The 23,870-nt window shown below is 32.8% G+C and overlaps 1 protein-coding gene across 1 annotated transcript; it reads right to left on the bottom strand.

Moving 5' to 3' along the window:
• Positions 1 to 1,298: 1,298 nt before the first annotated feature.
• Positions 1,299 to 22,516, bottom strand: LOC149800241 (ganglioside GM2 activator-like). The gene is made up of 5 exons (XM_089959813.1): positions 22,234 to 22,516; positions 19,588 to 19,761; positions 13,386 to 13,559; positions 10,053 to 10,193; positions 1,299 to 7,886 (listed from the first exon to the last, which is right to left on the bottom strand). Exons 1-4 carry the CDS (start codon positions 22,408 to 22,410, stop codon positions 10,053 to 10,055), a joined length of 666 nt encoding a protein of 221 aa, XP_089815939.1. The 5' UTR covers positions 22,411 to 22,516; the 3' UTR covers positions 1,299 to 7,886.
• Between the last annotated feature and the right edge of the window lie 1,354 nt (positions 22,517 to 23,870).

The raw sequence follows: 23,870 nt of genomic DNA, 5'->3' as shown, positions 1-23,870 counted from the left end.
TGTTTTTTGTTGGTGTTGTAAGAGGGGAAATGTATAGTTTAATTTACATGGATATGTACATTGCTGTAGTCCATACAAGTCAATAATCTGGATAATCACATCTGGATACTGTATGCTTTACTATATTTATAATCTTTCAAATTTTAAAACATAATTTGTCCATTTTGGTGTATGTGTGTGTACTTATTTATGAATAGTGCGCAAATATAAAATGCATATTATCATGACCTGCACATCATTATGATCTATTTATAAATTATGAGAATAGAGTCCTTGGTAAGTCAAGGTCATGACCAAGCTACCACAGATTCTTAAAAATCAGCAAAGCATGGAAACATATGCAGAAGTAGATACCCATGACTCATATATTATACTCAACTGACTTAATTTTCTACAGTGCATCATTTTGACCAGTACACAATTGATTTTGTCCACCCCCACCAACATCCGCACCGCTCCGGTGGCCTAGTGGTTAGAGCGTCCACCTCGGATGCGGGAGGTCATGGGTACGTTCCCCGGCCCAGTCATACCAGAGACTTACAAAAATGGTACTAACAGCTGCCTCACTTGGCGTTCAGCATTAAGAGGTTAGTGTTAGGACTGGTCAGCCTGGTGTCAGGATAATGTGACTGGGTGGGACATCATGCTACATGTCTGCAGCATGATGTCCCAGTGCTAGGCATCACTATAAACTGCCACATTGCAGACATCATAGCAATATGACTGCAAAATTGTTAAAGCTACGTTAAAAATCAAATTCACATCACATCACACCACCAACATCCATTTCTTTATGAATATTCACAAATGATGTGGTTTATTTAAAATCATTAGTCACCTTAATCATCGTGAGTTATGATAAAGACATTCTTTGTTCCATACTCATCAATATAACAGATATCTCAGCATAATTATTACACAATGTAAAAACGGGTTACACTGACCTAATTTTTGTTGCTGAATGAGTAAGCCATCTTAGTCATTTCATATTTATAAAAATTATCTGAATAATTAAACACTAACACCATTTTCCTGTTTGGAAAAAATGCAAAATGTACAGCCTGATTATATCAGACTCTAAGAGACACAAGTGGCATTTGTTACTGATGTAGGTCACAGTTAGATCTGACCTTGTCATGTGAATATAAAATGTGTAAAGTTTGGGTTCATTACAAATATATCCCATAATTTTTCCTATGATCCACTTCTTGATGCTTAATAGCATTACCAGTAAATTTCATTCTAGCATTTTGTAATGAAAGTTACAAAGGCAGAACAAACAAGACTAACATCAAAAAAAAGCTTGGTATATTTTATTTAGTAACAAAGTAATGTTATACATGGAATGAAGACGTAAAGCAAAAATATATGAATTGACGATACAAAGGATGCATTCATGTGTTGATGATACAAAGGATGCATTCATGTGTTAATGATACAAAGGATGCATTCATGTGTTGATGATACAAAGTATGCATACATGGGTTGATACAAAGTATGCATACATGGGTTGATACAAAGTATGCATACATGGATTGATGATGCAAAGCACATACACACAGGTTGATGATACAATGTATGTATATATGCATTGATGATACAAAGTATGCATACATGGGTTGATGATACAAAGTATGCATACATGGGTTGATACAAAGTATGCATACATGGGTTGATACAAAGTATGCATACATGGATTGATGATGCAAAGCACATACACACAGGTTGATGATACAATGTATGTATACATGCATTGATGATACAAAGTATGCATACATGGGTTGATGATACAAAGTATGCATACATGGGTTGATGATACAAAGTATGCATACATGGGTTGATGAGACAATGTAAATGTACACTGGTTGATGATACGAAGTATGCATATATGGATTGATGTATATATGGATTGATGTATACATGGATTGGTGATACAAACCATGCATACGCAGGTTAATGATAGAATGTATGTATACATTCATTGATAATACAAAGTATGCATGGATTGATGATGCAACGAATGTATACATTCATTGATAATACAAAGTATGCATGGATTGATGATGCAACGAATGTATACATTCATTGATAATACAAAGTATGCATGGATTGATGATGCAAAGAATGTATACATGCATTGATAATACAAAGTATGCATGGATTGATGATGCAACGAATGTATACATTCATTGATAATACAAAGTATGCATGGATTGATGATGCAAAGAATGTATACATGCATTGATAATACAAAGTATGCATGGATTGATGATGCAAAGAATGTATACATGCATTGATAATACAAAGTATGTATGGATTGATGATGCAAAGAATGTATACATGCATTGATAATACAAAGTATGCATATATGGGTTTATCATAAAAGTCATGCTTACATGGGTGGATGATATAAAAAATGCTTACATGGGTGGATGATGCAAAACACAAAATAGGCATGCAATGGAATTACCTTAGGTACAAAGTTTGTTTTGGTTAAGAACTAAAAATTTAAGATGGAAACTTGCTGAAATGAGATAGATAATTTTTTTTAAAAAGGTGATTATTGAAGACAAATAAATGGAAGAACATGTTTTTTTATTATCAGCACAGATCCTTATTTTAGAGATTAAATAAGCAATATTTCTGGATTTGAAAATGAAAGGCAAGAGGAATGCTAACACATGAAAAATCATGAAGCTTTTTCTTATAATTTGGCAAGAATGTCGTTTAGTGATCTGGACAACCGTTTGTGTTATAATACAAAAAGAAATTAATAAGCATCATCACTGTAATGTTGGTAACATACAGATTTTCACCGACAGCACAAATTTATCTATTGATAATTAATTTGAGAACAGCTGACTAATCAGAATTCCTCTGTGGCAGAAATAAATCCTTGTTGTATTGTTTTTTTATCTGAATGAAGAAAGAAAATGACTTTCTTCAATACAGAAATTTAAAAGATGAGCAATTCTGTCCAAATAAAGTCATAAATGGCACTGTCAATTTTATATGAAAATAAGCCTTAATTATGTAAATTACATAAGTAGATTATGTTCCTGTAAATTAATCTTAAACAATAAATGAATGCTTCAATACAACTGTAAAGAAACTTGTACAGCAATACATTAATGCTTCAGTAGAACTGTAAAGAAACTGTTATACAGCAATACATTAATGCTTCAATAGAACTGTAAAGAAACTGTTATACAACAATACATTAATGCTTCAATAGAACTGTAAAGAAATGGTTATACAACAATAACAATATCAGAAGCACAATATAATAAAGAAATACAGTATATAAAAAGAAACAAGCATAGTATATATTCACTTGTTAGTCTAGTCCGATGGTAAACGGCACAGACCCTGATCTGCAGTTGTATAATTTTCTGACTACTTATTACTACCTATATAGACTACTCACTACTATTACTTATTAGCCTAGTTCAATGGCCAACTGCACAGACCATGATCTGCAGTTGTATAATTTTCTGGCAGATCTACAAATATGCAGCTAAGGGTAATCAGTAGAACAAAACAACAGAATAAAAATGACCCTGATCTACTGGCCCATTAAGTGATGGAAGATCAAAGTCTGTGTGCATGATTTGGATTTTTAACGTAGCTTTAAAAAAAATTCAGTCATATCGCTACGATGCGTTCGCTCTAACCACTAGGCCACTGGAGCGGTCAGATCAAAGTCTGTGTCGTTTGCAGTCGGATTCAACCTAAAAGTGAGTACATACAGTATTAATTGCAAGCATATTTAATCTTAAAGCGATCATGTTGTATAAATATATAGTTTTGTATCAAAGTCACTCAACACTATTAGGTAATATAAAATGTTAATAACACATGACACTACTGAGTGCAAATCCAGAATCAAATGGAGGGTGGGAGGTGGAGGCAATTTTTTTTAATAAAGAATCCGCCACCTCATAAAATTTCAGTTGGATTGGTCAACATAAAACAATCTCATTTTGGATGGATTACTCCTATCACCAATTTTTATTTAAATAAAGTGGCTTCTAACAAACCCATCTACCCTCAATTCAGGTCTGGAACAGCCCTATACATGTTGTTTCTGAACAACAAAAAAGTGGAGCACAGATCAAAACTATGTAATTTCAATTTTTAATGTAACGTTAATGCAGCTTTTATGAAGTTCACAAGTATAGGATTGTATGAAAATTCTATTTGGCCACACCTACACCTTTACTATGACAGATCTATTTTATGACAGTTGCAAGTTATCACACATACAAAAAAAAACAAAGTGTAAACATTTCAAATACAACATATTCAAATGCTGTGATGTAATATATTTGACAGTGAAGCTCATGTAAGCACACATACTTAATTTTATCAAAACGGAAACAAATAAGCTCATGTAAATACATTTACTGGCTGTTAAAAAAAAGAAAGCATGAAATAGATTTTAAAAAAGTTATCATGTGTGTTGTGAATGTGATACTGTGGACTACTAGATGCCTTACACAGACTCCTGAAAAATGTAACCCCTAATTGAATAAAACTGGTGACACGGATGATAGATTTTTCTGTGGTAGAATCATTGTCTGCCAATGGAAAATGGGCATCTGATTTTATATCGATGAATTAATATGTTTCTGTAAGATTGGTTAACTCTACAAAAAGATAAATGTTATCTAACAAAATAAGAATTTTGGGACAATAAATTAGGTTAATTTAGCTTGCTTCAAAAGTGCTTGAAACAATGATATTTCAGCCAAAACAAAAAGTGTACTAATAAAAAAATCTTAAGATTCTTTGTTTGCAAAGAACAAACTTTCAGTCTTGGTCATTTTAAGAAGCCTTCCACTAACTAATCCAAGAGTTCCTTTATACAAATTTCTTGTTTGTTAAAAAATTAAACAGGAAGTTGACAATACATTAAGTACTTCAGTCATATTTAATATGCAACTATTCCGTTACCTATAAAAGTAGAAACTTAAAGAATATAAGAAAAGTTTTTCTCAATACCAACATGATCCTGAGGTGATGTAAAAATGGCAGTAGTGTTGTTGGGTTCACATTCTTTACATTAGTCTGTCCAGTTAAAAATTGATGGCACGAGATTTATAATATGAAATTAAAAATATGTAGCTGGAATCACCACGTTCACATGTACAGTTTTGGTTGTTCCCAGTCACCCACCCCATGTTATCTTCTCCATTGTCTGAATCCCATGGTATGTGGAGAAAGATCCTCCAATACTGATACTGCATATCAGTAACAAAGAACAAAATATATAACAAAGTTTATCTATAATGGTGAAAAAGATATGCAAAATTGCATAAGAATATAGTAGCAAGGTTCAGTTTAACAGAATTAGCACTGTTCCTTTTGACAGTCTTCTTATGTGTTTAATAGAGATAACATGTTGTTTAAAATTTCAAGCCATGAATTGAGTTCTTAATCTTAACACTGCTGGTGTTGTCAATACTGATATACTATTGATGTTGTTGTCAATACTGATATACTATTGGTGATGTTGTCAATACTGATATACTATTGATGTTGTTGTCAATACTGATATACTATTGGTGATGTTGTCAATACTGATATACTACTGATGTCAATACTGATATACTACTGATGATGTTGTCATTACTGATATACTATTGATGTTGTCAATACTGATATACTACTGATGTCAATACTGATATACTACTGATGTCAATACTGATATACTACTGATGATGTTGTCAATACTGATATACTACTGATGTCAATACTGATATACTACTGATGTCAATATTGATATACTACTGATGATGTTGTCAATACTGATATACTACTGATGTCAATACTGATATACTACTGATGTCAATACTGATATACTATTGGTGATGTTGTCAATACTGATATACTACTGATGTCAATACTGATATACTACTGATGTCAATACTGATATACTACTGATGATGTTGTCAATACTGATATACTATTGGTGATGTTGTCAATACTGATATACTACTGATGTCAATACTGATATACTACTGATGTCAATACTGATATCCTACTGATGTCAATACTGATATACTACTGATGATGTTGTCAATACTTATATACTATTGGTGATGTTGTCAATACTGATATACTACTGATGTCAATACTGATATACTACTGATGATGTTGTCATTACTGATATACTATTAATGTTGTCAATACTGATATACTACTGATGATGTTGTCATTACTGATATACTATTGATGTTGTCAATACTGATATACTACTGATGTCAATACTGATATACTACTGATGATGTTGTCATTACTGATATACTATTGATGATGTTGTCAATATTGATATACTACTGATGATGTTGTCATTACTGATATACTACTGATGATGTTGTCAATACTGATATACTATTGATGTTGTCTTTACTGATATACTATTGATGATGTTGTCATTACTGATATACTACTGATGATGTTGTCATTACTGATATACTACTGATGATGTTGTCATTACTGATATACTATTGACGTTGTCATTACTGATATACTATTGACATTGTCATTACTGATATACTATTGATGATGTTGTCATTACTGATATACTACTGAAGATGTTGTCATTACTGATATACTATTGATGATGTTGTCATTACTGATATACTACTGATGATGTTGTCGATACTGATATACTATTGATGCTGTCATTACTGATATACTATTGATGATGTTGTCATTACTGATATACTACTGAAGATGTTGTCATTACTGATATACTATTGATGCTGTCATTACTGATATACTATTGATGATGTTGTCATTACTGATATACTACTGATGATGTTGTCAATACTGATATACTTTTTCTTTTGTACGTTTTGGCAGACAGATAAATAAAGAGATATATTACTTGAAGGTCTAAAGGAGATAGTACTATTATTGTTAAACCTGTCAAATGAACCCTGACAAAAACGAAATATTTTCAATTCAAAACCAATATTGATATCTCTGATATGTGTGAAGTCCCAGACCCTCATGTCTTCTTTTGAATGATACCTTATTTAAATTTTTTGATACTGTGTTAATATTTATATCCAAATAATAACAACACAATTTTAAAAAAAAAGTACTTAAAATAATAATATATCGAATGGTTACTGATTTTTGTTTTCATCTACACTTTTATATTCAGTTAATTCGGCTCAGTTTTGTGAATGATATCTGCATTAATTATCTCATTGGACTTCAGGTGAGCATCTGGAAATGTAGAATAATTACTATGTTTTACACATTAGAGATTTTGATACCATTTGTGTCAACACACTAAGTAAAACTACTCCATGGATTTATGCTGAGAAAGCACGATTTATGTAATCCACCATGTTGGTCCTGGAAGTATAAAACAATACAGGACATGCAGTTATGGAAGCTGTCATGAGCCACTGGTAAAAAAAAAGACATTGTTTACTCATCAGACAAATTATGAAAAAAACAGCCATTACATTGAAATTTAAAAGTTCTGTGAACATTTGATGGTGCAGATGATGTTTGTTTACCTGTGGCATGTGTCTGCTTAATCCCATATCAAAAGTAGATTTTTTTGTAACTCCACGACAAACATGGCAGATTATATGTACACAGACCACTCTTTTCCGGCATATATCAAATGGGAGGTGTTGCTTTGTATGTTAATACAAATAACACTGAACTCATCACCTGTGTGAAATGAATTAAGTAATTTTATCTACATTTGAGATCTTCACATGAAAATTCACAGAGCATAAGATGTGGATGCCATTCATGATGAACTATAATAAAATCTTGGATCCTTGATAAACAAATCTTGTCTTGGGCATTGTGTTGATTCTCAGTCACTTTTCGTATTTTCTGCTTCTAGTTAACTGTAAAGAGAAAGCAAAATGATCTTCACTTCAAAGTATATATAGTAAAAAAAATCTCTGCTTAATGTTTATATGCTAAAACATATATTCAATACATGATCTGGATTATTATTATTATTATTACCACCAATCTTCTTAATCAAGACAATTATCCTGGTAATATCATGCAAAGATTCTAAGAGAGTGACTTAAAGGAACAGCATCCAAAATCACCACTTTGCCAAATCTGTTGAATAACCCATGTAGCATGTTTATTGTATCCACACATTACTCATTATTATCTTTCAAGACTATTTATTACTACCTATCAAGACTATTTATTACTACCTATCAAGACTATTTATTACTACCAATCTAGACTACTCATTATTACCAAGCTAGACTACTCATTAATACCTATATAGACTACTTATTATTTATCAAGACTATTTATTATCTATATAGACTACTTATTATTTATCAAGACGATTTATTATCTATATAGATTAATTATTATCTATCTAGACTACTCATTGTTATCTATATAGACTATTCATTATTACTGATCTAGACTACTCATTAATACCAATCTAGACTACTCATTATTACCTATATAGACTACTTATTATTTATCAAGACTATTTATTATCTATATAGATTAATTATTATCTATCTAGACTACTCATTGTTATCTATATAGACTATTCATTATTACTGATCTAGACTACTCATTAATACCAATCTAGACTACTCATTATTATCTATATAGACTACTTATTATTTATCAAGACTATTTATTATCTATATAGATTAATTATTATCTATCTAGACTACTCATTGTTATCTATATAGACTATTCATTATTACTGATCTAGACTACTCATTAATACCAATCTAGACTACTCATTATTACCTGATTGACTATTCATCATTACCCATATAGACTTTTTATTATTACCCATCTAGGCTATTCATTAATGCTTATCTAGTCAACTTATTATTACTTACTTAGATTGCTCATTATAACTTATCCAGACTAGTAATTATTATGTGTCTAGGTTACTCATTGTTACCCCTGTAGACCATTCATTACTACTTATCTTGACTACACATTATCAATCTTGACTACTTATTACTTATCTAGACAATTCCTTATTATTTCTCTAAATGGCTCATTATTACTTATCCAAACAACTCATTCTTCACTAAAGACTCTGGCTCAATAGTAACGGAACTGTTTCGCATATTAAAATTATCTCCAACTCCGAATTAAAAAATTCTTAATTTTTTGTATATTTGTGTCATTGTGCAAATAGGTCTCAACTATGCTTCACAGGCCAGACCATAACCAACGATGATAAATATGAATCTGAATACCTAATAACCAATGATGATAAATATGAATATGAATACCTAATAACCAATGATGATAAATATCAATCTAAATACCTAATAACCAACATTGATAAATATGAATCTGAATACCTAATAACCAATGATGATAAATATGAATCTGAATACCTAATAACCAACGATGATAAATATGAATCTGAATACCTAATAACCAATGATGATAAATATGAATCTGAATACCTAATAACCAATGATGATAAATATAAATCTGAATACCTAATAACCAATGATGATAAATATGAATCTGAATACCTAATAACCAATGATGATAAATATGAATCTGAATACCTAATAACCAATGATGATAAATATGAATCTGAATACCTAATAACCAATGATGATAAATATGAATCTGAATACCTAATAACCAATGATGATAAATATGAATCTGAATACCTAATAACCAATGATGATAAATATGAATCTGAATACCTAATAACCAACGATGATAAATATGAATCTGAATACCTAATAACCAATGATGATAAATATGAATCTGAATACCTAATAACCAATGATGATAAATATGAATATGAATACCTAATAACCAATGATGATAAATATGAATACCTAATGACCAATGATGATAAATATGAATACATAATAACCAGTGATGATAAATATCAATCTGAATACCTAATAACCAACGATGATGAATATCAATCTAAATACCTAATAACCAACGTTGATAAATATGAATACCTAATAACCAACGATGATAAATATCAATCTGAATACCTAATAACCAACGATGATAAATATAAATCTGAATACCTAATAAGAAAAACTCAGATAGAGATCAAGGCATCCAGCTTGCTTCCCATTGAATGTCAGGTTGCCGATGGCATGAAAATCTCCTGCAGGAAGGCTAGCACTTGGAATATCGAACACTGTCTTTGGCAGGTTTACATCTCCCTGTGTGATGGATCAAAAAGAGACAGTCATTATAGAAATTCATGAAAAGGAGATAAAACTAAAACTAGATGACCTATGGTATCAATGGTAATAGACATCCTAAAAGTTTTGAAAAGAAACAGGACAAACCTTCTGATCTCTTTCAAGAAAAATTTTGCACTGAAAAATGTAGATGTTTTTTTTTTATATCCTGCATGTAAACAGATTGTGCTTTTGTACAGTTTTCATAATTTTAAGTTCATGGTATTTCTCTATAATAGTTCTTTATCAACTTCTTCATAAGGGTGAGAAGGAGTAAGGATGTGTGCATGTGTGTTTTGCATTTTAACATAGCTTAAAAAATTGTTTTTAGTCATATCTCTATGATGTATGCAGTGTAGTAGTTTATAGTGATGTCTGGCATTGGGGCATCATGCCGCAAACATGTAACATGATGTCCCACCCAGTCATATTATCTTGACACCAGGCCAACCAGTCCTAACATTAACTTCTAAATGCTGAGTGCTCAGCAAGGCAGCTGTTAATACCATTTTATAAGTATTTGGTATGATTCAGCCGGGGTTCGAACCCATGACCCCTGTATCCAAGGCGGAAGCTCTAGCCACTAAGCCACTGGAGCCACCTGACAAATAAGAACACATTCCAAGTAAATTAAGAGTGATAAAAAGAAGAATGTAATTTTCTGGGACAATGCATACAAACAATTATGTATTTTATTCAGTCTTTCTATACAGTGTAAACAGAGGGTTACAAGTCACATGGCTTCTGTCTTGTAAAAATTTACTAATGTATTAACTATGATATTGCATCTTTAAAAATAACTACATGATAATTTGTTCAAGGACAAGATTTGATAATTCTATCGGGGTTCATAAGGTTTATGTGAAATAAATTTAAGGACAAATCAAGTACAATTCAAGGAAAGAACCCAGATTCTCAAGGAGTAACACAGATTCAAGATACAAATGCCTCTAAAATAGGCCAAGTTAACAGAATAAGACAAAATAAATGTACCTGAAGCCACAATGTATTTGCCAATAATTAATTCTACTACCAGTCATGCACAAAATTACAAGTACTAGAATCCTAACAGACATGGCGTATAACCAACACTGGCACCACAGAAAAATTAAAACAAATACACAAACAAAAATCCCATAAAGCTCTGAGAGTATAAAAGAATAAAATGGGGGTGAGGGAAAGTAAATTTGTACATGGAAAGCAGTATGCATTGTTAGTACCCTTGTCACTTTTTTAAAGCCAATTATTACATTCCTTCCTTTAAAGCGATGTTTTGGGAAAGCAACAAGAACCCCGTTTATAACAATGGCACATGATAGATAAGTCGATTTATTTGATGGCTTTTTTAAAAACAGCAACATCAGTTAGTAAATGAACATGCGGTACACCTTTTATGAAGTAAAAAAAAACCCTACCCCTAGAATATTCCAGGATGTTTATAAGGGAGTACACATGCATGCAATTAGCAGATAACACATTCACTCACTATCCACTAAAATCTTTGAACACCATTTTTTCCCTTCAAAATTCGAAAAATAAAGCAAATAAAATGCATAAACATATGGATTACATAATATAATTTGTTCAGATTTTCACATCATTTAATTATATTCAGGGACATGAAAAGGGATTTTAATAATCCAAGGTTATTCAATGTGTGTATGAACCCTGTCTATTATATACAACTCAATTCATTTAATGGTTTTTGTTTCAAAACTATGAGAGGTTTTTAGTCATCTATCTTTATGATCTCAGAATCAAAACAAGGTAGCAGACTTAATGGTTCTTATACAGAGCTGTTCTTCAATAAAACAGAAATAGAGGGGTGCTCCCCTCCTTTAATCCTATTACCCCCTCCTTCTAGACCCTCTCCTCTGCCCATTCAGGTCTGTCTCATCTGCCTCTCTCCAGATCATTACAACAGTTCCTTGCTATTTTCCATCAATTCTGTACATTTTTTGTTGATTCCATGTAGGATATTATCTGATTGTTTGTGTGTGAAACTGTTTTTACTTCCAAAAAAACAATTACATCATATATTTCATGATTAGTAGTAATTCCTTTGGTTGCAAAAATGCCCCATAGTTCCAAAAGGTGTACCTTTTGCAGAAATGCCCCATAGTTCTAGCAAGTGTACCTTTTGCAGAAATCCCCCATAGTTCTAGTAAGTGTACCTTTTGCACAAATGTCCCATAGTTCCACAAGGCGCACCTTCTGCAAAAATGCCCCATAGTTTCAAAAGGTGTACCTTTTGCAAAAATGTTCCATAGTTCCACAAGATGCACCTTTTGCAAAAATGCCCCATAGTTCCAAAAGGTGTACCTTTTGCAAAAATGCCCCATAGTTCCATAAGGTGCACCTTTTGCAAAAATGCCCTATAGTTCCAAAAGGTGTACCTTTTACAAAAATGCCCCATAGTTCCAAAAGGTGTACCTTTTACAAAAATGCCCCATAATTCCAAAAGGTGCACCTTTTGCAAAAATGCCCCATAGTTCCAAAAGGTGTACCTTTTGCAAAAATGCCCCATAGTTCCAAAAGGTGCACCTTTTATAAAAATGCCCCTTAATTCCAAAAGAAGCACCTTTTGCAAAAATGCCCCATAGTTCCAAAAGGTGCACCTTTTACAAAATGCCCCTTAATTCCAAAAGGAGCACCTTTTGCAAAAATGCCCCATAGTTCCAAAAGATGTACCTTTTACAAAAATGCCCCATAATTCCAAAAGGTGTACCTTTTACAAAAATGCCCCATAATTCCAAAAGGTGTACCTTTTACAAAAATGCCCCATAGTTCCAAAGGTGTACCTTTTACAAAAAGTGCCTCATCATTAGAAGAAGCCCTCCTGACTACCTGCTTGTCAAAGTATCACAAAATTGCGTATCCTGTCTAACAGTGGAGGATAATTACAAATGATCTAGTCTGTCTTGAAGCTTTAAGATGTCAACAGTGTATTTGATTTTCAGTTACATACTGTTCTGAAACTGTCAACAGTGTATTTTGATATTGGATGAAACACAGGTTTGAAACAGTCAGAAGTGTATTTTGACATTTTATTGCATATTGTTTTGAAACTATCAGCAGTGTATTTTGATATTTGAATATATTCTTTTGAAAACATTTAAATGATGGTTTTAGAAAGTATGCATTGATATCCCTTTGAATGCCTCCATTTACCTGTCTGAATGGGCATGTACAGCCAAGTCCTGATTGTACAATGGGGTCAGGACAGGGGTTGATTGAACTGAGCAGGTCACAAAGATTGTCAACAAGGCAGGATCCCAATGGAGGCTGAATGCATGGCAACTTAATCCACTGTCCACCTGTTTTCTTGTACAGCAGCAAGTCTGCCTGAAAGCAAACAATACTACGAATAAATGGACTCATTGGTACAATTTGAAGTAAAGATCATGGTCAGTTAGATAAAGATGGAGTGTTGGTTATACATCAATGTAGACTGTACAAATATAGTTCCATACAAAGTAACAAGTTCTCAGAGATGGATTTTGTGCTGATGTAGATAAATGACAAATGGAACAAGTTCCATGCTAACACTACACTTCTTATAACAACCATTTCAGAATCTGATAGCAGATCAGTCTAGTACCCAAAAATGTATCATTAAATGGATGAAATCTAAGTCTTAATTAGAAGTCATGCTAAGTTGTTAATTAGTCTGAATCTGTTACACATGTGTACACAAATGTGTGTGACTGTATATATCTCTAGCTCGTGTGTATACAAGTGTGTGTGGCTGTATATATCTGTAACTCAAGTGTGCACAATTGTGTGCAATTGTATATACCTGTAACTCTAGTGTACATATGTGCAATTGTATATATCTGTAACTCAAAGTGTACATAAATGTGTCATTGTATATATCTGTAACTCAAGTGTACATAAACATGTCATTGTATATATCTGTAACTCAAGTATATATAAATGTGTGTGAGTGTATATATCTGTAACTCAAGTGTATATAAATGTGTGTGAGTGTATATATCTCAGTGAGATGGATAGTGATTGATTGCACTCTGCATTTTGTTTTACATATCTGATTATCTCAGAGGGCCACAAGGCAGATTAGTTCCATTATGCAACTAATAAAATCTTGAGTAGTAGTGGTGGTAATAATGCAAAAGTATATTTAATGCATGAAGCTAATTTCTGTCACTGAAATTTAACACTGAAAGGAAGAATACAAGTTTAAAATAAGAGGACAAAGTAGGCCTGATATCACTCACCTAGCTTATGTAATTTAACACAAAGTTTTCATATGCAGTATCATAAGAACATGACACTATCCCAACCCTATATATGATGTGGATTTTACCTATTTTACTTCTTTCCAGAATAAACAAATAATTAATGTACAGTTTTTCAGCCAGAATCTGAAAATGGTAGAGTGGCATTTCCCGCCCTCCCCAAACGGGATGAGTGCATTAAATTCTTGTAAAGGGGCACTTCAGCTTCTTTTAATTTCCTTTACAAAACTTGGGTCTAAAATAAGCATGGGCCTTACCATATATTCTCACTTATAAGCCAGGTTAAAATGCAAGCAACATAGACCCTGATATGCTATTGCATAATGCAACAGCATATTGGGATCGGTATTGTTTTTTTTCTCTATGGTTTATACCTAAAAAAACTGCTTTATACTTATAAAAAAACTGCACAGACCCATATTACTTGCACCTTATGTGACGGCAGATCTGGATCTGTGCAGTCAGACCCGATTTATAAGCAAGTATAATGTACTTGCATTGGCTGCCACATAATGTAAGAGGGTTTGACAGTTTAAAACATTGTATTTTGAGTAGGCAATAGATTTTCTCCAGGCTATGAACTATCTCTGAAACTGTACAAGTACTTTTTATGTAAGTATTTTAATGTAAATATTATTAATATGCTGAAAGAGACTAAAATCAATTTATATTCTGTCTAAATTGGAACAGTCCATACAGATTTTCCAAGATCAAATCCCCTATTGTACTTTGTCATCTGCATAAAACAGTTTGACTGCTGAGTTTGTCTGCTACTACCTGCTTTCAAATTGTTCTAATTCCAAACACAAATCATCGATGACTCATATAACCTTAAACAGTACATTTTGGTACAGAAAACCATTTTGTCAAAATTGGGTGAGAAATATAGTCCCTAATCATTAATAAGCTCTGCCAGTCTGATACAAAGTCCAGCCAATAACATTTGGCCAGTCTGATACAAAGTCCAGCCAATAATACTCTGCCAGTCTGATACGATGTCCAGCCAATAATACTCGGCCAGTCTGATACAAAGTCCAGCCAATAATACGTGGCCAGTCTGATACAAAGTCCAGCCAATAACATTTGCAGATTTCACTTATTACAGAACCTGTCTAAGGCAATACTGATATAAGTCTGTTTTCCAGGCTGGAGGAAGAAGTCTGAATGAAATTTAGTCTCCAAGGTGGTAACAAACCCAGCCAATCAGATGGAAGATTACATCATAAATATGTGTATCAAACTCATTCAATACCATGATGATATAAGAATATTTGATAAGTCTGATTTTAAAAAATCCGATGAAAAATACAGTCTCTGGAGTGGGAAAATCCACAGCCTGTGAAATGCAAAATCACCTCATATATATATATATATATATATATATATATATATATATATATATATATATATATATATACACAGGGATGGTCCTGGCTTTTAAAAAGCTGTCGCCAAAAAAATCGCCAACCTCAATATTTTGTCGCCAATTTTCAAAAAGTGTTGCCAGAACAAGTAGTGTACATTTTTCCAAGTGTTAATTTAGTCTAATAATGTAACATGCAATGAAAATTACAAACGATGGGTTAGTTAATACTTTAGTTACAACAAGCATTAACAAAATGTTACAAAGTGTTACATGAAGATCTGTCGCAATTTTAGGGCTGCCCACTTGTTGAATGCAGTTTCAAAGTCTAATTTTTCACATCTGTACATGCTGATTCTCATGAAATTCTCGAGAGATGAGATGCAGAGTTTATTTCTGATATCAGTTTTTTTGAGGTTCATCTTACTGAATCCACGTTCACAGTCCACAGTGCTGACAGGTGACACCAGTAGTCTATCAGCAGGCCACCCCCCCTTTTGGCTAGCTTCACAAAGCTTTTAGTGAATTGCTTCCTAAATCCCAAGAATGATCACTGAATGCTGTATAAATTTTCTCGACAAGCAAAATAGGATCTCCATTCCCACAAATGAAACTTACACGAGTCAACACCTGACAATATTGGACAGTATATATAAGCATAAATTCACACCCAATTTAGGGATTCTTTCACTCCTGTATTTTGAGAAATAAATAATTATTATTAATTATGCAAAACTGTTTTTTTTTGTTCTTGCTATTTCTTGTTGCGGAGTTTAAGTCTCAGTAGCCGTAACACGGATTGATGGCAAAAGGAAAAGATCAATGAGTAAAATGCTGCACTGGCGACAGACATAATTGTGATTGAGATTTTTTCCATTTGCTTTGTATTTATACACAGTAGTCGGTACTTCAAAGGTTATCAGTTTTCTATGAAGGTTCAGCAAAACTATTGTATTGGTATATGTAAAAAAAAAAAAAAACAACAGAAGGATTAGCCATTCAGTTAATTGTATCTGTTCTATTCGCGTCTTCAGAAGTCGGTCAGTTGTAGGTATAGTTCGGTAGCATGATTGACTGTGTCACAGCATACAGTACTCAGCCCAGATGTCAGCATAAGCAGATTATGATGTAACAATGCACTGTAAAGATGGGGTTGTCAATACGAACAAAGGATTGTTTGTGTAACAGATTGATTCCAATGCATTGCTTAGTCAAGTTTGTGGCTTCCTTTTGTTCTCCCTTTTAATTTATCCAGTCCAAATCCATGAGTGTATGTACAAATTAAATAACCAAAAAGTCTGTCGCCAAAAAAAATCGCCAGATGGGATATTTTTGTCACCAATAAGGAAAAAAATCACAATTTGCGACATTGGTGAAGCCCAGGACGATCCCTGTATATATATATATATATATATATATATATATATATATATATATATATATATATATATATATATATCACTCAATCAAAATAAAACTCATCCAACATTATGCTTATCGCCTAGATACCATGTCTGATTGAAATTTGGTAAGAAATACCAATTTTTGAATGATGAAAAACTCAGCCAATCAAATGCAAGATTACATCATCAATATGAAGATTTTTAGGATTTAAGTCCAGATATCAAGTGTTATCAAAATCGTATCAGCAATATGGCAGCAAATCTCATTTACCTGTATCTCAATAATTTTCTAATGTGTCCAAGATCTTGATCATATAAGCATTTATTCCAAGTTTAATCAAAATCAGAAGAGAAACAGGTCCTAAAGAGTGGTAACAATCCCAGTCAATCAGATGTAAGATCACTTTGTAAATATTCACATATCTTGCTCATTATCAAACTTCTCTGACGATGTAAGTGTATATTCCAAGTCTGATCAAAATCTGATAAAAAAATACTGTCTCCAAAGTGGTCACATGGTTAGTCAATCAGATGCACAATGACCTTATTCATACATGTGGATCTTGCTCATTTTTGAACTTGTCTCAAATTTTGATGATATACAACAATATTTCCATGTTTGATTGAAATCGGATAGAAAATCTGAACTCCAAGAAGGAAACAAGCAATTTTTGACAAATGGATGACTGACTATGCATGATGGATGTAGGGCCATATTATCAGCATAATTTCACAATTCAAGTCATCAAAGATCTTGAAAGCTGAAGTTTACAGGTTTAAAGAGTCATATGTCTTTCTAACGTATAAACATGATCACTTCACTGGAATTCAGAATGAGAGGGATACAGAGTGAGAGCAAGAGAATATATGTATATAAAAAGCAAATTCTAATTGCACTGAATCAGATCAATTTAAACAGATCCTGGATATAAAAAATACTGGATATCTTGATCACTGATGTCCATTTACCAAGTTTATTCAAAATCAGATAAAAAATACAGTCTCTCGATTGGTAAAAAATTTAGCCAATCAGCTGTAAGATGTGGTAAAAAACTTGGCTAATCAGCTGTAAGCTGATCTTATAATGGAGCTCACTAATTACTGAACTCATGTGAAATCTTGATTATAAAGCTTATATTCAAAGTTTTATGAAAATCTGATCAGAAATATGACTTTCAAAGTGGTAACAATCTCGGCCGACCTGATGCAAGATGACCTCATTAATATGTATCAAACTTGTCCATTCCTGAAATCATCCAAGAACTTGAAGATATAAGCCAAGTCTGATAAAAATCAGTTCAGAAACATGGTTTCCAGAATGGCAACATGCCCAGCCAATCAAATGGAACATCACTTCATTAATATGCATGTATTTTGCTCATCATGGAACTTGTGCAAGATTCTGATTTGTCTAATAACTGATGGACACACCACAGCAGCCAACCTGGCCTAAGCTAATAGTGTTACAACCTGGACCCTTTTGGTCACGAGTTTAACGCACTGACCACCATGGCTCCTGCTTCCATTAGTCTTATGACATGCAAGATTGTGGATCTGGCCTACATCACCAAGCCTGCATGGGATATGTTCTTGAAGATTAACAAGATTATTAAGAATATGCAATTTCATTCAGAACCAGTAGGAAAACAAATAAGTCATTTAGTGAAAATCAAACATGACTATATGTTAAGGAAAAGTAGTGATAATACATTTTTAAGCTGTCCTTAGGGCACATAATTTTATCATCAGACCAACTAAACCTCCGGATGAAACTGTATGCCAAGTTTTTCCCAACAATGGACACATACAGAGGAAGACTTCTGGATTTTACGCCTAGAATTCAAAACACTGTCAAGAATTTACAGGATGTATTTACATTATAAACCACTTTATGTATTAACCATGAATGTTTAAAAAGTTTGGTTGAATATGTATAACGGAAATGAATTTCCTGTCAAAGATATGCTTCAGGACCATGAAAGTCAACACAAGTGACATTATTGGCCGTTATCATGGATATCATACCTTGTATTGACCACTCAGAAGCCAACCTTTCATCATTTGATGAGGTAATTTATTCCATAGTTAAACTTGTAGGTTTTTCCAAATTCAGTCCTTTATTTGGGAGAAAAGAATGCCTTGTAAGGCATGCATGTATTTCCTGGATTTTCTAATTTTTTATTTAAAATTCATGATAAATTTAGTTACTGAGCATTTAACACATGAATATGGTGAATATGGATCAGGACCAAGTAAACCAAATGTTTTCTTCTACAGGAAACAGGCTTCTAATCCACATATTAAAGTTACAGATTATACCAATGTATTGACATTAAATAACGTATTACCACAAGAGGTGATCCAATTAAATTTTTGATGACACCACTTGCTGACACGAACAGTGATCCAGGTAACACAATAGGGTCAGGTGAGACATCTAAACTTTTGATGTTTATTATTTCTGATGGTCCACCGCAATCTTTCCACTGGAAAGAGGTCAGTTTCACTCCTGGCCTATTTACCTGAAAAAAGTCATTGAATGATGGCTGGATGAATCTGGAATATGAAAATTTCAACAAACGTTTTATAGCAACAGGTCAATTAATTGGTTTGAATGCAGATGCATTTATGATAAAAAATTCAGTAGATGAAATTACGATATAGAACACTGCAGAAATGTCCACTTGAAATTCTTGTTCAGAAAAGAGTTACAAAATGAGATAAAAATAGAAATATTACATATCTCAGAAAATTTCTTTGTTATTAAATAAATGTTAACTGTGAAAAAAAAACTGTATCCCTGTTCAAGGAGGTCCCCCAATCAACTCCCCTACTTACTTTGGCAACTCACGCTCCAACTTTAAATTTAATGGAAGGCCATGACATCACTGATGGATATTTACTTACATCAAGACCACAAAATAGTAGGCTGCACTGCAAATTTACAATTATAAGTCAAATCCAACTGCAAATGCACAGACCCAGATTTGCTTATGCAAGATTCACTGACAGATCTGGGTCAATGCAGTTTGTTAGGACTAATGAGAAGAACAAATAACACAGGCCCTGATCTACTACTACAAACTGTGAAGACATATCAGGGTCTACATTTGTTGCAGTTGGATCCAACTATACATAAATACATATTGAATACTTTACTATGGCATGTAATTACCATCCAATGTGAAGCTGTGCCTTTACCTCGAAGTCAAATATAGAGGAGACAGTGTTTAATGCAATTTCAGCTTTTGAATGGATACCCCAAATGCCAATGTTTTGACTTTAAATATCAAAAAGTATATTCTTTACCAAAAAATATTGTTAAACAAAATGGAAGTCCACTGATCTAGAAATGCTGCCTTTAAATTATTAAGAGTTATTTCTGGCAAGTTTATTTTGAAATTTTGCATTTGTTTTTACCGGAGCCCATAAAACCTCACGGTCATCCTAGTCAGGGTGAAGCTAACGCCAATCACTAATCAAGACCACCCTAGTCAATCTGGCCCCTGTGGCAATAAAAGGTGCAAAACCTGTCAACAAATGATAGAGTCCAGGACATTTTCTAGCATAATGACTAGAGAAAAACTAAACATACATTGTGCAATCAAAACATGCAAAACAAAAACTGTCAATTATCTCATCACATGTAAGATCTGTAGCCTTCAGTATGTCAGAGAAACTGAAAAGCTACACAAAAGGATCAACCTTCATAGATCTGATTGGATGACAAAGAAACTACAGAAGCCCAGTCACAGAACACTTTCTCCTCCCCCTGGCCACACTTTCAGTGATATAACACTTATTGCAATTGCTCACAACCCCAACTGGAGTACCCAAACCAGGAAATAAAAGGAATCTTAGTGGATACATCGCCTAGGAACATTGAAACCAAGCAGTTTAAACCAAGAAGACTATAAAAATACAGCCATGCATGAATAAAATTATCTTTTGCAGTGGACATATTTTCTTTTAAACAATTCTTTAAATTTGCTTAATAGCCTATAATGACTACTACAACAATGAAACATCCGGGATATAATCTGCGCTTACGTAAATTTACATAAAATAACATGTGGGTATAGCCCATCAATTTCTAGGTCAATACAAATATTTTCTAGTATCAGCAACAATTTAAAATAAACTAGTTGAAGCACAATAAAGTTAAAGGTTTAATTCCTGTAAAAACATCCATGTAAAGTTTTGCAAACATAACCATTTTTCTGTTTTATTTCTTTGTCTTGTCTATGTTTTGTATTTGCCTTTGAAAAAGACCCATTAAAGAGTCAAAAGCACTCAGGCTAGTTAGATACTAGTTTCACACTGTTCGTTGTCAGTTTATTGCATTTATATATTCTTATATTAAATGTATGCAATATATAACTTTATATTATAGTGTGTCTTGTGTCTCTCAATAAGATTAAATATATAAAATTATTAAACATGGCTTTGTCATATGCTTTGTTATATGACTGTTATACTCTATCTTTGTTCTATTAAATATTTATATTATACTCACACAATAAAATACTGTCATATTATTGTGCATATCTCACAAATATAATTATTTTTAAATAACTAGTTAATGAACGTGTAATGACAATTGTCGGCATATATATCGTTTTAATAACGCGAAATAAAGGGACAAAACTAAGGGTTCACATGTACCAATTTTAATTTTGAACTACATTTAAACTAGCTTTTAAAAATTTTAAATTACAATATTGTCAAAATAAAGGTAATATGTACAAGAAAACAAAACAACAGACTTCGTTTGACTTCGTCTGACTGCAGTGATTAGTAGGGCCCATCATCAGTACGGGTAGACCTACGCTTGGGGGGGGGGGGCGTATTATTTATAGATGTTACATTTACATTTCTCTAACCCTAGCAAAGTGACTATTTCTTTCTGATGGGTGACCCATGACAGTGCTGCAAAAGGTGAAACTTTTGATAACTTATGATGTTATAAGAAAACTATCTTATCCTTTGTTTACCTGTGAGTGTAACTGTTTGCTTTTCAAATTGAACAAATCGACAGCCTTCGTTTTGAGGAAGTCAAACCCAGTCAGTATATTTTTTACTTCCTTATCCATTTCAAATTTAATCACATTTCGTCCAGAAACAGTAACGACTAAAATGAGACATGACAGCAAGATGAGATGAATCTTCATGACTGTTACTGGTCAGGTGACTGTACAAAGAAAATGCCTTTTTACAAGTTAGGTGCTGTGCAGCCTGCAGAATCGTGTCACATGCAAGTCATGTGAGTCATGTTACAGGTACAGCAAAGACTAAGTAACGTGCGGAGGTCAAAATCCGGAACTATAGTTTTCTATTTCTTGTCCAGTTCCGGATCGAGGTACAGTCTTTGAAAAACAGTATATAGAGAACAAATATCCATATAAATTCGTCGGATGTTTGTTGTTGTATTATTCTATCCCATATATTCCCTTTCTTTTAATTTTGTTTCTTACATTAAGGAAATACACGTCAAGCTCTTTGTTATAATAAATACATGTTCCGAAAGAAAACGTTCATTTTGTCTTGCTGTGGAGTAAACACTCAATTTTAATTTTAGTCTTTATCGATTTTGCATTCTGGCAGTTTCTACCATCTCCGGATGTACATGGTTTGAATTAAATTCTATTCGTTTTTCTTTGATAGCAAAGAACGAAAAAGTCAGTAATGTATAGAGTTAACTTCTTGTCGTGAGTGCACGTTTTCCTCAGTTTCAGCTTTCCACTGTGATGATTCGTCTGCTTAACGAGAACAACATAGTCTCGCTTTTGACAATAAGAAAGGAAATAAGCTAAATTATGAAAATGTAAAATAGATACGGAAAAACTACTTCAAGAGTGTAACTATATGTAACTTATGTTTTATAATCACTGTGGGAAACAAGTGTACATACATGTACATACGATGAATTTCATTTTACTCGAACGCACACACATACACATGCACGCACGCAAATACTCGCACTCACGCAATTGTATGTGGGTTTTTTCCTCTCTTCTTGTGTCATATTATGAGGACAGTTTGCCCGATTATTTCGTTTTATTACAAATTTCACTCCGTAAATCAGGTGGATAATTTATACAAATGAAACAAACACTCAGACAAACAAACAAACAAACATGCATTTCGTCGACTTGGACAGTTTTTCATACTGTTTGTATATTTGTATTGAACAGAAAGTCCTGGTGAGATTATTTATTGATAATCTATAGACAAGATCGATGGACAAAACTCAGTATACTATTTAAAAAAGAAGGATGTCAAGTTAATAAATTGCTATAAAAAAATCGTGTATTTTACCTATATTTAGATGAAATTGCTACAAATTTCTATATGGTCTGAAAAGTTACAGTTGCAAAACGACAATGCTTGTAAAACGATAATTAATTTCAACACCAAAATAATTCCATTTCAATATGACATTCCCTTTCATATGTTGTGTCTTCATATATATATATCTTATAGAACATTTGCACTTCAAACCAATTAAAATTCATCCATTTGTATGGTTCATAGTGTCAGCAAAACCCGTAAATTGTAGCTTTTCTAAGAACTTCTTTTAGCATTGTCATTAATACTGCAAGGCGTGTTAAATAAGAAGTAAATGGAAGAC

Source organism: Sinohyriopsis cumingii, chromosome 5 (assembly GCF_028554795.1).
Source record: "Sinohyriopsis cumingii isolate HCF-2022 chromosome 5, ASM2855479v2, whole genome shotgun sequence".
In the NCBI taxonomy this organism is placed as follows: domain Eukaryota; kingdom Metazoa; phylum Mollusca; class Bivalvia; order Unionida; family Unionidae; genus Sinohyriopsis; species Sinohyriopsis cumingii.
Note: the sequence above shows the minus strand (reverse complement) of the source record. Positions and strands in the feature narration are given on the sequence as shown.

Bases quoted from the DNA above. Each gene is read 5' to 3' on its own strand.
- LOC149800241 (XM_089959813.1), bottom strand. From the start codon at position 22,410: ATGAAGATTCATCTCATCTTGCTGTCATGTCTCATTTTAGTCGTTACT. The intron at 13,560-19,587 runs GTAATACGTTAT...GTTTGCTTTCAG, and splicing joins TAATTGGATCACCTCTTGTG to GCAGACTTGCTGCTGTACAA. The intron at 10,194-13,385 runs GTAAATGGAGGC...TCCATCACACAG, and splicing joins GTACATGCCCATTCAGACAG to GGAGATGTAAACCTGCCAAA.